The sequence below is a fragment of the Saccostrea cucullata genome, unplaced genomic scaffold, assembly GCF_032062105.1.
Source record: "Saccostrea cucullata isolate Sc308-1 unplaced genomic scaffold, CSIRO_AGI_Scuc_v1 ctg7226, whole genome shotgun sequence".
Taxonomy (NCBI): Eukaryota; Metazoa; Mollusca; class Bivalvia; order Ostreida; family Ostreidae; genus Saccostrea; species Saccostrea cuccullata.
Genome location: NW_026934905.1, coordinates 20681 through 37185, shown reverse-complemented (window position 1 = coordinate 37185; position 16505 = coordinate 20681). Strand labels below are relative to the sequence as shown.

General features: G+C 33.9%; 1 protein-coding gene across 1 annotated transcript; it reads left to right on the top strand.

Annotated features, from left to right (window-relative positions):
- Positions 1–2278: 2278 nt before the first annotated feature.
- On the top strand, positions 2279–16263 carry LOC134241519 (E3 ubiquitin-protein ligase synoviolin-like). Its single transcript, XM_062723559.1, has 13 exons — positions 2279–2416; positions 2726–2878; positions 3156–3204; positions 6333–6436; positions 6776–6902; positions 7183–7282; positions 7646–7711; positions 7832–8076; positions 9295–9387; positions 9628–9816; positions 13989–14166; positions 15518–15636; positions 15935–16263. The coding sequence occupies exons 1-13, from the start codon at positions 2294–2296 to the stop codon at positions 16105–16107; spliced, it is 1719 nt and encodes a 572-aa protein (XP_062579543.1). The 5' UTR covers positions 2279–2293; the 3' UTR covers positions 16108–16263.
- The last annotated feature ends 242 nt before the right edge of the window (positions 16264–16505 follow it).

Genomic DNA, 16505 nt, shown 5'->3' with positions numbered 1-16505 from the left:
CCACACTGGTCCTGTGTTTTAACTATAAACAGTGCCTCCCTCATCCAGAGATTTTGTAAACGGAGTGGGTTGTCTTTCTTTGGTTTCCTTCTGTTTCTCTCTCTCTCTCTCTCTCTCTCTCTCTCTGGGTAGAACAATTGTTGCAGAGTTCCATCCTCCATTTTATTTCACTGTATTTATGCATAAAGAAGAATTTTGAATGTTTGTGTTACTGGCACAGTTGATGGGTTTTATCTATATAAAAAAGTTTTATTGAGTAACCATAAGAAGGAATGTGCCATACCCTAAAATTCAAACAATGCATGCAGTTTTATATTGGATGTTATTACCAGAGTCCGCTTACAGATAAAAAATTAATCTTTGAATCTAGTTTTTTTTTTTTGAAAAATACTTGTAGCTGATAGACAAAAAATTGAAGTATTCTAAAGTAAAATTGTAGTGCATTATGCAATAATTTTATTTCTTGGAATGGCACTTTAACTGAGGATGATTTCATAGACAGATGTTTGGAATTGTTTAATTGTGTATGAGTGTAGTGTATGTGATGAAATGTTGTGGTGCTTGATCTCATGTAATTAGAATTTCATTTTGTTATGATTGTTTGTAAATATATGGTATATCATGCATATAATTTTATGTTAAATTTCATATTGCATTACTATTTTAATCCTGTTTTCCTTGACTCATAGCAAAAATAAATTAAATGCAGTGATACAGAATTGAAAATAAAAAGAATAATGCAAGATTTGTAAATTGAACTTATATTTTCTGGGATAAAAAAAGTTAAAAAAGTGTGGCATAAAATTCATGTCATCTGGATACCATTTAAAAAAAATTTTGGCACTGTAATAGCAGATAGAAAAAATTTTTAATATAGGTGCATAACATGTTAACAAATTTGAGAACAAAGAAACAATTGCTATAATATTTAATATGGTAAGAGACTGGTTTGAAATAAAATAAAGTCTTTAATTAACTTCCTGTGTTCTATTTTAATTTTAATTACCAGTCATTTGAAATATAAAGGTATAATTCTGATGTAAGGAATTCTGAAGCAAAGGATGTTAGAGATAATTTAACAAAAATACCATACTAAATGCATTAGATAACCATTTCCAACTTTATATTGCAAAAGGTATCAAAGCTGGAGGCTATCTAGAAACACTGCTTGAAAACCAAACATGTTCGGACCATTTGCCAAGACACATGACTGTACCTGTATTGACCAAAAGATAGGAAGATGTGTTTGTAAAACACTAATGTCCCTCGATTTCCAACATTATAATACAATGCCCCTCCATGACTTCTCTTAGTGGAGGCACAGTAGTTTGATTTCCCATACCTATCAATTTTATCTAAATTTTCAATCAATATAATAAGAGAGAAAACTTAAATAGATATTATGAATTTTTTAAATTAAATTTAGGTAAAATTGATTAGTACGCAAACTCCTGTGGTTGAGGTAAAAAGTTTTTTAAAATATGTGAATCTCCAAGGTCATTAGATCGAAAATGCTCAGGTGATTTACTTGATTGCTAAGTACTGTTAGTAATATCAACTGAGAAGAACCCTGTCAAGTTGCCATTATATATTTTGTTAAAGAAGAATATGGGGGACTAAAGGCATTAATATTTTAGAAGGTGAATTTAAATACGTGTATTAGTACTTGTTTACTAGTATTTGATATCAAATCTATATTATATATGTATATATATTAAAGCAAACACCCCACCTCACCCCCCGAAATAAAAATCACTGAATTAAAATAAGAACATCTATTGCATTGATGAGAAAAAATGTGGCTAAAGATTGTGGCTGTGACATTCACGAAATCCATTCAAATTAGCTATTTAGACTTATAATGAGAAATAAATAATGATTAAAGCAAGATTTTAACTTCATCAACTTCATCACCATAAAAAGAAAAAACTCCTATTCTAGAGATTATATTGTCTACTATAAACAGTGTTTGGGGGTCTGGCTGGTATGCCAGGTATTCCTCCTCAGATGTGGCAACAGCCCCCTGTTCCTCCCCAGCAGCCCAACCCAGCACCACCAGGTTAGAACAATAAACTTATCAAACAAAGAAAGCACTTAACATTCGGTTATAAGTATGGTACGTATTCTCTTAATATCAAACAAAGCTTTTTTGTTGTAATTTCAAAAGGACAAAATTATTATTTATTATATAACCATGTAATATGAGATTCAAAGTGTGTTCAGTATCGTTTTAAGTTTGATAGTAACATGGTCAATATAAGAGTTTTAGATTGATAGAGAAAGTTATGCAGAAATGGATTTTAAAAGCATCACCCTGTTTTCAGATGTTGTACATCCAAGCATTTGTTTTCATCATTCTCATGGGAAAACTGATGAGGAAGGTATTTTTGGGACACTTCGACCTGCTGAAATAGAAGTAATGAAACAATTGTATCAAAGATTTGGACATACCTGCATGAACATAACATATATCAATCAATGAGAGTGTCACAAACTCACAATGCTATTCTATCACAAACTGAATATGATTACAAGCCACTTAAATTATATTTTAGGACTTAAGTCTTCTTTCTGAATAAACTCTATCCAAATAATCTATTAAAATACTAAAAAAAAAAAGGTCAAGTAAATGTGTCTCTCATTCCAGTTGAAACATTTGTCCTCCCATTATAGAAGAACTAGTGAGGTATCAGTTCCACCATATAACATGTATTTATTCTTTTAGCATTTAATTGAGAGATCATGGTATGCAGTGACAGAGACCTGCTTAGAGTTTACGGTGTTTCGGGATGACTTCAGTCCTAAATTCGTAGCTCTCTTCACACTTCTGTTGTTTCTGAAGTGTTTTCACTGGTTGGCTGAGGACAGAATTGATTACGTAAGTAGAAGATAATGATAAAAATTAAAAATATGATTATTTTATTTATCTAATTTGGAGGATTGAAACTTATTCCAGTGTTATATAGGTTCAAAGTGACCTCTCAGTTGACCGCTAATTAAAATTATTAACCATGGTTATGACGTCTAATAGTAGAATGACACTGTTAAGTAAAGCTTTGAAGAATTAAACACATTATGAAACCAAATTTCGGTTACTGTAATAAGTTAATAACAATTTTCATAATGTTAATTTGACTTTTTGTGTACCATTGCAGATGGAGAGAAGTCCTGTAATCTCAATATTATTTCATATCAGGGCATTAAGTAAGTGCTGTAACATCATTAATTAGGGCCCCGCAAGAATTTGCGGGTGCCCTATAGTAATCACTCTGTCTGTCCGTTTGTCCGTCTGTCATTCTTCTGTCCATAAATTTTCTGTTTTTTCCTAATAACTTTTTTATGGTTGCCCAATTAAGTTCAAATTTGGTATGGTAGTTCAGTAGGCAGAAAGACATATTTTGATGTTAAATTTGTTTCTCTATGTCCTCTGGTTTGGAGCTGGGGTGGTGGGGTAGATTCCTTAACTTTATATAAGAATACATTGGCAAAGAGAGATAACTTCTGAAAATGTTCCCAATGTAAACAGAATACTGCAATGAATGAGTCCCTTGGGATTAATTAGCTTTCCTCTTTCCTCCTGAAGAGAATCCTAGCATTATCTTTATCTGTCACATTGAGATTAATTACCACCTCTGTCTGCAAATGAAGTTTGTTTTGAAGTTAAGTCAATTTGTAATGCTATGAACAATCTGAAATGTGGATTTAAGTACACATGTAAATGTTTATACTATGATTTTGTTGAAATACCCTACACAATGAGTTCAGATTTCCAATGAATTCTAAAAACAAGAAATAGATTTAATTCTAAAAACAAGAAATTGATTTAAGAAGACATATATTTTAATTTTTTTTTGCTCTTAATATGTAAATTCAAGAATATTATTAATTTTTAAGGTTGTTGGATAAGAACCTCATTCTATCATTACTGAAAAAGATCTTATTGTAAATTTAGAAGAAAATGATGAGAGAGAAGTACAATTAATCCCTTGGGATTATTTATCTAACCAACATTATAATACAATGCTCCTCCATGATTTCTCTTGGTGGAGGCACAGTAGTTTGATTTCGCATACCTATCAGTTTTATCTAAATTTTCAATAAATGTAAAAAGAGAGAAAACTTATAATAAAGATATCATGTATTTTTTTAATTAAATTTAGGTAAAATTGATTAGTACGCGAACTCCTGTGGTTGAGATTAAAAGGTTTTTAAAATATGTGAATCTCCAAGGTCATTAGATCGAAAATGCTCGGGTGATTTATTGATTGCTAAGTACTGTTAGCAAGACCAATTGAGAAGAACCCTGTCAAGTTGCCATGACATATTTCGTTAAAGAAGAATATGGGGGACTAAAGGCATTAATATTTTAGAAGGTGAATTTAAATATGTGTATTAGTACTTGTTTACTAGTATTTGATATCAAATCTATATTATATATCTATTAAAGCAAACACCCCATCTCACCCCCCGAAATAAAAATCACTGAATTAAAATAAGAACATCTATTGCATTGATGAGAAAAAAATGTGGCTAAAGATTGTGGCTGTGACATTCACGAAATCCATTCAAATTAGCTCTTTAGACTTATAATGAGAAATAAATAATGATTAAAGTAAGATTTTAACTTCATCAACTTCATCACCATAAAAAGAAAAAACTATTTTCAGAGATTATATTGTCTTTTATTAGCTTTCCTCTTTCCTCCTGAAGAGAATCCTAGCATTATCTTTATCTGTCACATTGAGATTAATTACCACCTCTGTCTGCAAATGAAGTTTGTTTTGAAGTTAAGTCAATTTGTAATGCTATGAACAATCTGAAATGTGGATTTAAGTACACATGTAAATGTTTATACTATGATTTTGTTGAAATACCCTACACAATGAGTTCAGATTTCCAATGAATTCTAAAAACAAGAAATAGATTTAATTCTAAAAACAAGAAATTGATTTAAGAAGACATATATTTTAATTTTTTTTGCTCTTAATATGTAAATTCAAGATTAAAGATAAAAACCTCATTCTATCATTACTGAAAAAGATCTTATTGTAAATTTAGAAGAAAATGATGAGAGAGAAGTACAATTAATCCCTTGGGATTATTTATCTAACCTGCTGAAGGAAATTAATTTTTATCTGTCACCCTAAGATTAATGAAAACTGTCTGCAACTGTTGTTAGTTTTGAAGTTAAGGTTAAGCCTTCATAATATGTATTTGCATTCATTGAAGGCTGGCATTTTATATATAACACAAGATTCATTATTGTTTAATACATTCAATGTTGAGTTGTTTTTACTGCCTTATGTAAATACAAGGATATTATCTACAGGGTTTTGAATATTCAGGAATTAATTTTAAGAACACAGTCGCTGTTTAAAATCTTATTGTTCATACATTTTTGAATCATTCTGTAAGCTGCACCCTTATAATTCTACCCCATGGCGGGGTCCTTACTGACTGGTCAGTTTTCTAGTTTTATATTTCATCCACAAAATGCAAGCATCTTCACTAAGCAGGGTTTTTGATTCACAACTATCCTCACAAACCCTTGGCCTATCTTGCTATTAAAAATTAAGATTATTTATGTCATTTCATCAGGTCCAGCATAATACCCCGATAAAGGTATATAGCTTGATAAAGCTATATAGCTTTATCAAGGTATTTAAAATACCTTGATCAAGGTATTTTATGTAATGAAAATTCAAAAAAATTCTTTAAAAATTAAATACTGAAAGTCGAGTTATGAATTTTTGTCAGTGTGTCTACTCGTGCATGAAAAACACTCTGGTATCAAAAAGAAAGCATGAAATAACGTCTCCTCACACGACACGTTTTTATACTGATTTGTTTGTGTTTGAGTACTTTACATGCATGCGTGAATTTACTGACAACAAAACATTTTGTATTAAAATCAATATATTTGGCAAATGTGTACTGTCGCACAAATGACTGCATGAAATTAAAAAGCTGCTCAAAGTCATGCGCACTCGGATTAGACTCGGCCTTGTTAGTTTGATGATATACTGGTAGGTATAACAAGAGCACTTGCTGACTGGACCAAAGATACCAATAAACTTTAGAGAAAAATCCTGACTTTTGATAGCACAATAGGCCAAGTGTTCCTTATGTGAGTAGTGGGTCAGAAACCCCTCGGCTAGGGAAGATGACGTGCATGTTAAGTTAAATCATCTAACTTTATGTTACATTGTTTAAAGCTTTGAAATCAAAGTCTTAAAGGAATGTATTTCTAGACTACATAATGTTTGGAGAAAAAAAAATTGCAGAACATTAATGAAGCCATGAAGTTGACCTATTTTCCTCTCTCTTTGTAGCACTGATAGCATTACTGGGTGTCATAGATATCTACTTTATAAACCATGCTTACTATAGTACCCTCACCAAAGGGGCATCGGTACAGCTTGTGTTTGGATTTGAGGTAAGTTATTTCATTTCTTCAAAAATAGTACACATGTGTATATAGTAAACTCTGCCATATTTCTTTGGTTAGTAGTGGACAATACCCATAGTTTGGTAGACATGTATATTATGTAATTTCAACTTTCTCAGGTACAATATGATATCTCATGATCTGTAGTGAAATATTTCCAACTTTTGTTTCTAAATTTTTCTATTAAAAATTCCCTACTGAAAGAGTAGGAACTTGTACAAAGGGTCAGATAAACCATGTGTCAAGAACAGTCTGGATTTTCTGACAAATTATTTTATGGCTACCAGAATAAAAAGATGAAATGCTTTCTTCTCTCCATTTTTTCAGTACGTCATCTTGATGACCATAGTGGCTATGACGTTCATGAAGTACATCCTACATTCTATAGACTTACAGAATGAGAACCCTTGGGAAAACAAGGCAGTGTATCTACTGTACACAGAGCTAGTCCTAGGTAATAACTGTACTTAATGTGCATAGTGTAGGTTTTAGGCAAATACCTACTCTACACTTGTATTTAGGTAAATACATAATACACTTGCTGTGCATATAGGCAAATACCTACTCTACACTTGTATTTTGGTAAATACATAATACACTTGCTGTGCACACAGATCTTTTACATATACATTTGTAATAAATATGAAAAAATTAGAAACTAATGAGATTTATTTAAGCAGGCATTCTTGATGCTTGTGTGATTTGTAGTTAGTAAGATTATAATGCCATTACAGGTGCGGTGACGGTTGTGTTATACATGGCGTTCATGGTCTTCATGATCAAAGTCCACACATTCCCACTGTTTGCCATCAGACCTATGTATCTATCTATGAGGTAAAGCATGAAATAAACTCTAAACTACATGTAATTTTGAAGCTATTGTCCTTTTAAGAAATAAACAAGGGCTTCTCAGTAGATTTGATCACGTACCAACTAAATGTTCATTTCCCAAAGAACTTTTTAACATTGTTGTTTATTACTTATATTTATATTTGAGATGAATACATGCATTTCGAGTTAAATTGCATTTATTACAAGAACAAAATATCACCTCGCTCTGTGATTCAGTCGCGCTATGACCTCTGACCCCCAAATGAAATTCACACAAATTAACATTTTCTCTTCAAATTCAATGTGTAAATATATCAATATAATTAAATATCTTTTTGGAGTTCATGGATTTATATTTTATTTCAGGGGATTCAAGAAAGCCTTACATGATGTCATCATGTCCAGAAGAGCTATCAGAAACATGAACACTAAGTAAGTGGTTTGGTCTGTCATGCTTGTGGTATAAGTTTCTGTTACTATCTTGTGATTATTTAGCTAAACTGAGCCAAAGGTTGAGATGAGGTCTTTTGAACACACATTGTCTGTTTATAGTTATCCTGATGCCACAGAAGAAGAGCTTCAAGTGGACGATGTCTGTATCATCTGTCGGGAAAACATGACAACAGCTGCCAAGAAGTTACCATGTAATCACATCTTCCACACCAGTTGTCTGCGGTCGTGGTTCCAGAGACAACAGACCTGTCCCACGTGTAGGCGGGATGTACTGAGGACGACACCAATCACAACACAAGCCATGCCCCCTCCTCAGCCCGCACAACCACAGCCCCCTCAAAACAGTATGTGGCATATGTAAAATATTACACACTGTAGATCATTAAATTCTTTTGAGATAATCAAAATGTATTTTTTAGCTAGACTAAATATATCGATTGTTTTACGTTATTTTAATTAAATAAGATATGAGTGAGATAAAATTTCTGCTACCAGACAGTTGAATTAAATGAAATTTAAGTTTCTGCAAATAAAAACTTATTTACAGTAGTAAATTTAAGGTTCATTGACACTTAGACATGAGAGATAACTCTTGCTGATATGAGTCAAAGTTCTCGATCTCTCGAAGTGAGCCTCCGGTCCCTTTTTTTTCCTCTATATAACTAAGCAAATTTACTCCTGATCTCTCGAACTTCTATCTCTCTAAACTCTCTATCTCTTGAACTAATACCTGGTCCCGTTACACATATTCTATTGATTTTTACTATCTATCTCTCGAACTTTTGATTACGTGTGTAAACACTCCAATCAAGCATAAAATTGATGCAGCCTGGATTTACATGGAAAACAGTGAACGCCTGGGGCTAGCATGAAGGTGTTAATTGGATATTTACATAGACGACACTACACCTGTGGGTCATTATAGGTATATTATAAACGAATTCACAACTTATTTGGACTTAAATCCGAGACGATAATTTTAAGAAAATAATTTATAGACTCATGGGAATAAGTTCCCATAGACTATAAACTTATTAGAGTCTACATAATCCAAGAAAGGTAAATATTACACAAGAAATTTATTTCACAAGGACTGAATACCTATTAAGAAAAATCTGGTGTCAGTGGTGAATTCTGGTGAAGGATCCGATCAAGCAAAACCGACAATTGCTTTTCTGGTTTCATGTTATCATGAAAAAAGAACAAATAAATTTTGAAACTTTAGGAATTCGTTTTATTTATTTGAAATACGATCGTTGTTGTTGAAATCAAGTGAATTACCTTTAGAAAACGATTGAAAGTGTGCATTGACTTTATTTGCATATACTTCCGGTATCTATAATAGTAGAACATCGATGATTGGAACTGAAAAATCCAAATTTTATTTACTTTCTATCTCTCGAACCCCTCGATCTCTCGAACTTTTCTTGCGGTCCCTTGAAATTTGAGAGATCGAAAGTCACCTGTATTTATTTTTTTTAAAATTGTCAAATACCGGTAGAAATGTCATAATTTTTTCCAATTTTGTTTTGCACTAAATCACAACTTTCTCGAATTTGCAGTGTTTGGGGGTCTGGCTGGTATGCCGGGTATTCCTCCTCAGATGTGGCCACAGCCCCCTGTTCCTCCCCAGCAGCCCAACCCAGCACCACCAGGTTAGAACAGTATACTTGTCAAACAAAGAAAGCACTTGAGCATTCGGTTTTAAGTCTAATATTCTTCCAATATTATGAAAAGTTTTTATTAAAGATTTTTTTCTTTACTTATATATGTACAGTTCAGTATTAAGACCAAATCTTAACGGAATTTGAATAGAAAGCACAAACAAACACAAAAAAAAACTTTATTTCTGTAGGTGGTACCCAGTAAGTTCAATCATATTTCACTTTCTTTAGGTGGTTCCCAGGCACCACAGACCACCACCTCTACTGCCACGGTCTCCTCCACATTCCCTCAGCCATCAGTCTCCACATCTCCAGGCTTGTCAGCAGGAATGGGTGGACTTCCTACAGGAATGGGTTCACTTCCTACAGGAATGCCACCACCAATGATGCCTATGTTTCCACCTCTTATGATGCCTTTTGGTGAGTGGTTATCAAAGTTCGAGCAAATCGACCTAGCAACTGTTTTGTATGTGGCTTTTAAATGGTTACAGGCATACCTTGTCCTAAAAAATCTTTCAAAGCAAATTTGGCTAGCAACTGTTTTTGTTCTTGCCTTTCAACTTTTTAATTGCATGCCTAGTCCTTCTCCTTATCTCCGTAAAAATAATTCAGATATTATTGCAAGTTTCCATAAAGCAGTATACTTATGTACATTTATCAGTTAATTTTCATGCTTCATTTATTGATTACATAGTACACCAATCAGTGATGTATTTCAATGCAGATACATGTATTTGATTTTCTTCACTTCTTTTTTCCACACTTGAGCAACAAACAGATTGTCATTTGTATCTGTACACAGTCCCCAGGGTTTACTCGCTCCACACTCTATGTAACGGAGGAACTGTCCATCCTGGTCTATGATGTGGACACACTCATTGTTATAATCAACTGTAAGGATGTGACTCTGACTGTCTGTGGTGAATCCTCGTGGACTGAAATGTTCGTTCTTTGGATCAGGAGTATGTCCAGTGTACCTGAATCTCAGTTTCCCCGCCTGATTGACCACCACTACTGCTTTAGCTCCATCATCAGACACACAGATATCCAGGTTCCTGTTCTCAGTTATGCATCTGTAATGATAATAAGGACCAGGTGAATAGAGAGGTTTACCTTTATCATCAAACTGAATGGTTTGTTTCTCTGTGAAGCCAGAGTAAAGGACAACTTTTGATTGGTTATTATCATCACTGACCATGATAACTAGGAGGTCACTAGAGGAGGTACTACAGACACCTTTAGGTTTCCAGTTCTGTAGTCTGATCATCTCCTCTATCTTCTCATTCTTCACAATGTTCACAGTTCTATCATCTGTATCAATATAAACTAGATCTCCACTTTTTGTCACTGCTATGTCATATGGTGCGTTCCCTGACTTGGTTGTGATGGACTTGAGTAGTGAACCCTGATTGATGCTGTAGAGTTTCATGGTACTGTCATTTCCACTCATCCAGATTTCTTCATCACTCAGACAGGCCACATTGGCAAGGTAATCTGTATAACCAGTGTCTATGGTGGTGACAGTCTCTGGTTCATCAAGCAGCTGTTTGACTGGAGGAGAGGATCCAGCTTCTGGTGATTTCTGTGTTGTCTTCATACTGTAGCCATGTTTATCTGAAGTTAAAGAACTTGATGATAAGGCTCCAAACATTTTACTTAGTTCTTCTTCTTCTTGGAATTTTCCTGGAATAAATTTTGGTAAAAATGGCAAAATTTTGTGTGGAAGATTTCTGTATGTGTTTAGATTGGACGTGACACCAAATAGTTTTGACAAGTCATTGGTGTCTATTACAGTTTCCATTGAATTGATTTCATCCTTGATATCAGATATTGTATTGTTTATTTCATCCAGATGTTTCTGTAGACTCTGTAACTGTGTGTTTTTCATCTCATCAACTTCAACTTTAAGTTTCTTGACAAGTTCATCAATTTTTCTGTGCCAGTCCTCTCCATGTTTTGTTATGGCTGTTGAGAGATCTCCATATTCCTTTTCTAACTGACTCATTCTGTTTTGTACATCTGAGGCAATGTCCTGGTATGTGGGATAAATTGTATCATTTAATTAATTTCTTTCCTTTATAATCATGTCCTTTTTTTCATCCAGAACTTGTAATATTTTTGATAATTCATGACCTAAATGTCTATTAAGAGCAACACAGCTAAGACAGACAGGAATGTCACATTGTTTACAGAACATTTCACATCCTTCTTTATTATGAGTTGTACATATAGGATAAAAGGGAGTGGATTTCCTCTCCTGAAATTTAACGACTTTGTGATCTTTAGATTCACCTGTTGAGATGTGTTCTCCCACACATGCCTTACACAGGTTGACAAGACATGTGTCGCAGTGCATCTGTACCACAGCAGTCACACAGGTCACATCGCATCACGTCCTGGGCACTGGTACGGGGGTCCATTATTAGGTAAAGTGACTGAAGAATAAAACGTCAACATCAATGATTATATATTTATGATTGGGATTGAGGGAATCAAAATTTATGTTTAGCCAGATAACCATACTGAATTGAAAAGTATGTCAGAGACCGGCCATTATACAGACATGATTTGCATATATTGTACATATATACACTTGTCGACAGTAAAGTCATTCAGCTGAATATACCGGTATTCAAGATTCAATTTATTTCCATGGTTAGCTTAGCTTACAGTATGTATATTCACAGACTATAAAAACAATTTGCAAATTTACAAAATGCTCCTCTAATGTTTTTTTACCTGACTTCAGAAATGGCGGCTGTCCTGTCTGTTAACATTTAGTATGCTCTCTGATCACATGACCCACTTAGTTACCTGTGTTATCTACCTGTCAGGTGTTTTTACTTCCTGGTCTGTAGTGGGGATTTAAATATCTTAAAAGCCACTAAGTTCTGTATAGATTTATTTATGCATTCATTCTAAACGTAATATTTCAGTAGTCTGAACCTCACAGCATTGCCATTTCTGTTTTAGATTTAATGTCTTTAAAGTTTTTTGTTGTTTGTTTTTTTTTATGCCCACGTAAACGATGTTTCGGGGGTATATAGTTTTTGTCGTGTCTGTCTGTCTGTTTGTCTGCAAAAACTTTAACCTTTCCCATAACTTTTGAGTGAGTGGGGCTATGGCTTTCATAATTCACATGTGTATTCCTTTTGACGACCTTTCTTTGGGTACCACCAAATTTGACCTTTTAACCTTGACCTTGGAGTTTGACCCACTTTTACATGAACATTTTAAACTTTTATTTTGGCCATATCTTTTGAAAAGTACATAACAGGACATTTATTCTTGACATATGTATTCTTCTTTGAAAGAACTTTCATTGGATACCAACAACCTTGACCATTTGACCTTGACCTTTTAGATTTAGACTTGTGAAAAAACTTTAACCTTGGCCATAGCTTATGAACGATAAGGAAAAGGGCCTTCATACTTCATATAATATGTAATCCTTGTAAAAAGACCCTTCATTGGATACCATTAAGTTTGTCCCTTTGACCTTGACCCTTGAGTTTGACCCACTTTTAAAAGCAAACATTGACCATAACTTTATAAGGGTTAAGGCTAGTGCTTTCATACTTTACATATTTATTCCTTGTGACAAGACCTTTCATTTGATAACAAGAACTTTAACCCTTTGACCTAGACCTTGGAGTTTGACCTACTTTTAAAAATAATTACTAGACACCTTGGCCATAACTTCTGAACGGTTAGGGTTTGGGCTTCCATACTCTCATCGTCTCAAGCCACGGTCCGGAGTCCGCATATATAGCTCTCTCCTACCCGTGTCTGCTTGATCACAAAAAGTGTCGTAATCTTGAATATTTACGCACTTCTATTGTGACGTCATATTCAGTCAGTGGCAAGTTTTGTTTCCATCACAATCGAAATCAACAACTGACGTCAACAGTATGCAAGAAATATTTCCTATACTACGATTGGGTATTGAAAGGTCGTGATAAAGTTCATCATTCGACTATGCTTTACTTGCATTGGTCAATATTTTAATGAGCTACGAAGAATTCTCTCCTCGTTCAACCACGGCCAGATGGGAGAGGAGCGTACATTTTGGCTGTGGTTTGCGGCAATGCCATACTCTATATAAGTATTCTATGTGGCAAGACCTTTCATTGGATACCAATTACCTTGACCTTTTGATCTTGACCTTGGAGATTTTTGTACTTATTGAAAATAACTTTAAAATTGGCCCTCATTCAAATTTCATGATTGTTTTCCAGTGACAATACCCTACTTTTGGTATCAATTAAATTTGCATTTAAGAAAAGTTAAATCTTTGCTATGTTACCATACGGGGCATCAGTGTTTCACAAGCACATCTTGTTTTTTTAAATACAATTTTCAATGCATTTTCAATACAAAATGTTGATGAATTGAACATGCAAAATTTTCACCAGATTTTTTCAAAATTCTAACACTTCAATCTTGCAAAAATTTTATTCCCATTTCCAGACAAGGTTTCTATTTATTAATCAGTATTTACATAGTCTTTTGTCAGAGGAAGAATAGTGACTTGGACAAGCATTGTGGTCTATTAAGCCTCTTTTTAAGACTGCCTTTTATCTTATTTGCAGGCATGCCTCGTCCTCCCAGCAATCTCTCTGAGCTGTCTACTGAGGATCTGAGGAAGATTGAGGGACAAGAGAGGGAGAACGTGGAGGCCAGGATTCAGTGGTTGAGGGATATCCAGGCCTTAATGGGTGGAGCCATGGTGATGATCAATCAGTACAACACAGTAGCAGCTCAGTTAAGGTAACCAAATAAACTAGATATCAGCCCAGTTAAGGAACTCAGATCAACTAGATATCAGCTCAGTTAAGGAACTCAAATAAACTAGATATCAGCTCAGTTAAGGTACTCAAATAAACTAGATATCAGCTCAGTTAAGGTACTCAAATAAACTAGATATCAGCTCAGTTCAGGTACTCAAATAAACTAGAAATCAGCTCAGTTAAGGTACTCAAATAAACTATATAGCTCTATTATGGTACTCAAATAAACTAAATATCAGCTCAGTTAAGGTACTCAAATAAACTAGATATCAGCTCAGTGAAGGCTCAGATAAACTAGATATCAGCTCGGTTAAGGTACTCGAATAAACTAAATATCAGTTCAGTTAAGGTACTCAAATAAACTAGATATCAGCTCAGTTCAGGTACTCAAATAAACTAGATATCAGCTCAGTTAAGGTACTCAAATAAACTAGATATCAGCTCAGTTAAGGTACTCAAATAAACTATATAGCTCTATTATGGTACTCAAATAAACTAAATATCAGTTCAGTTAAGGTACTCAAATAAACTAGATATCAGCTCAGTTCAGGTACTCAAATAAACTAGATATCAGCTCAGTTAAGGTACTCAAATAAACTAGATATCAGCTCAGTTAAGGTACTCAAATAAACTATATAGCTCTATTATGGTACTCAAATAAACTAAATATCAGCTCAGTTAAGGTTCTCAAATAAACTAGATATCGGCTCAATTAAGGTATTCAAATAAACTAGATATCAACTAACTTAAGGTACTCAAATAAACTAGATATCATCTCACTTAAGATACTCAAATAAACTAGATATCAGCTAAGTTAAGGTACTCAAATATTTTTTAAAGTAGATATCATCTCACTTAAGGTACTCAAATAAACTGGATATCAGCTCACTTGTGGTACTTAAATAAACTAGATATCACTGCACTTAAGGTACTTAAATAAATTAGATATCAGCTCACTTAAGATACTCAAAAAACTATATATCATCTCACTTAAGGTACTCAAATAAACTTAATATCAGCTTAGGTAAGGTACTCAAATAAACTAGATATCAGCTCAGTTAAGGTACTCAACTAAACCAGATATCAGCTCAGTTAAGGTACTCAAATAAACTAGATATCAACTCAGTTAAAGTACTCAAATAAAGTAATGATGTAATAGGAATGAAATGATTTTATTTCACGATTGGTGATTTAGGCAAAATTGATGAATTCCTTGCAGATATTTAGGGATGGGTATGCAGTTAATAGTACAAAATACTTTCAATAGTAGAAAGTACAAGACATTTATTGCTCATATTTTTATAATTACATTGTGATTAATTTCTTTACAGCACTCCAGTCATAAATACAAATGTATCCTCAAATAATAGAAGTCAGGATGAACAGACCAAGAGTGAGGACATAAAAACCAAAAATGAGATAAAAACAGAACCCTCTGGGACAGACCTTAGTAAGTTCAATTGTCAGTTAACACAAAAATTGCGGAAATATGTAAAGAGTAGTCTAATTATACATTGCATTACTTTAACTCTGCAGATGAAAATCACGTGTTTTTTATGGCAAAGTTTATTGGGGTATAACTTGATGGCAGGTTATGAGGGTCAGAATACACCAAACATTGATTATTTTTCTCAGAGAAGTGGTCTGAAATGTGCTTGTGTGCTGATTGAGAAATGAGAATTTGTGAATGAGAATTAACATTATATTTAAGTTTACTCAGTTATGAACTGTTGACCTTTGATTGACAGGTTATGAGGACCTGGAGGGAGCTACGGGGTACACGCCACCAAAAGAGGAAGAAATGCCAGAATGGGAGGATCCAGCCAAAGAAGAGTTTACAGACGAGATGCATGAAATCCGGCGGAGGAGATTACAGAAGTTTGAACAGAAGGACACTCCATCATCGGACACGACCAGCTAGCACCCTGCTGGCTCTGTGTGTTAATTATAAACAGTGCCTCCCTCATCCAAAGATTTTGTTAACTAAGTTGGTTGTCTGTCTTTGGTTTCCTACTGTCTCTCTGCATAGAACAGTTGTTGCAGAGTTATCACCTCATTTTATTTCACTGTATTTATGCATTAAATGTTTGTGTCCCTGACACAGTTGATGGGTTTTATCAAAAACAATTCAAAGAGAACCATGCATTCAAATCAGACTAGCATTAGTATATTCTGTCTTTGATTGTAAGTTTTTTTTTATTAAATTACCATTGAAAGGAATGTGCCATACTCGGACATTAAAGCGATTTATGCAGCTTTGTAATAGATGTAATCACCAGAAGTATGCATACAAATATAAAAAAGATCTTTGAATCTATT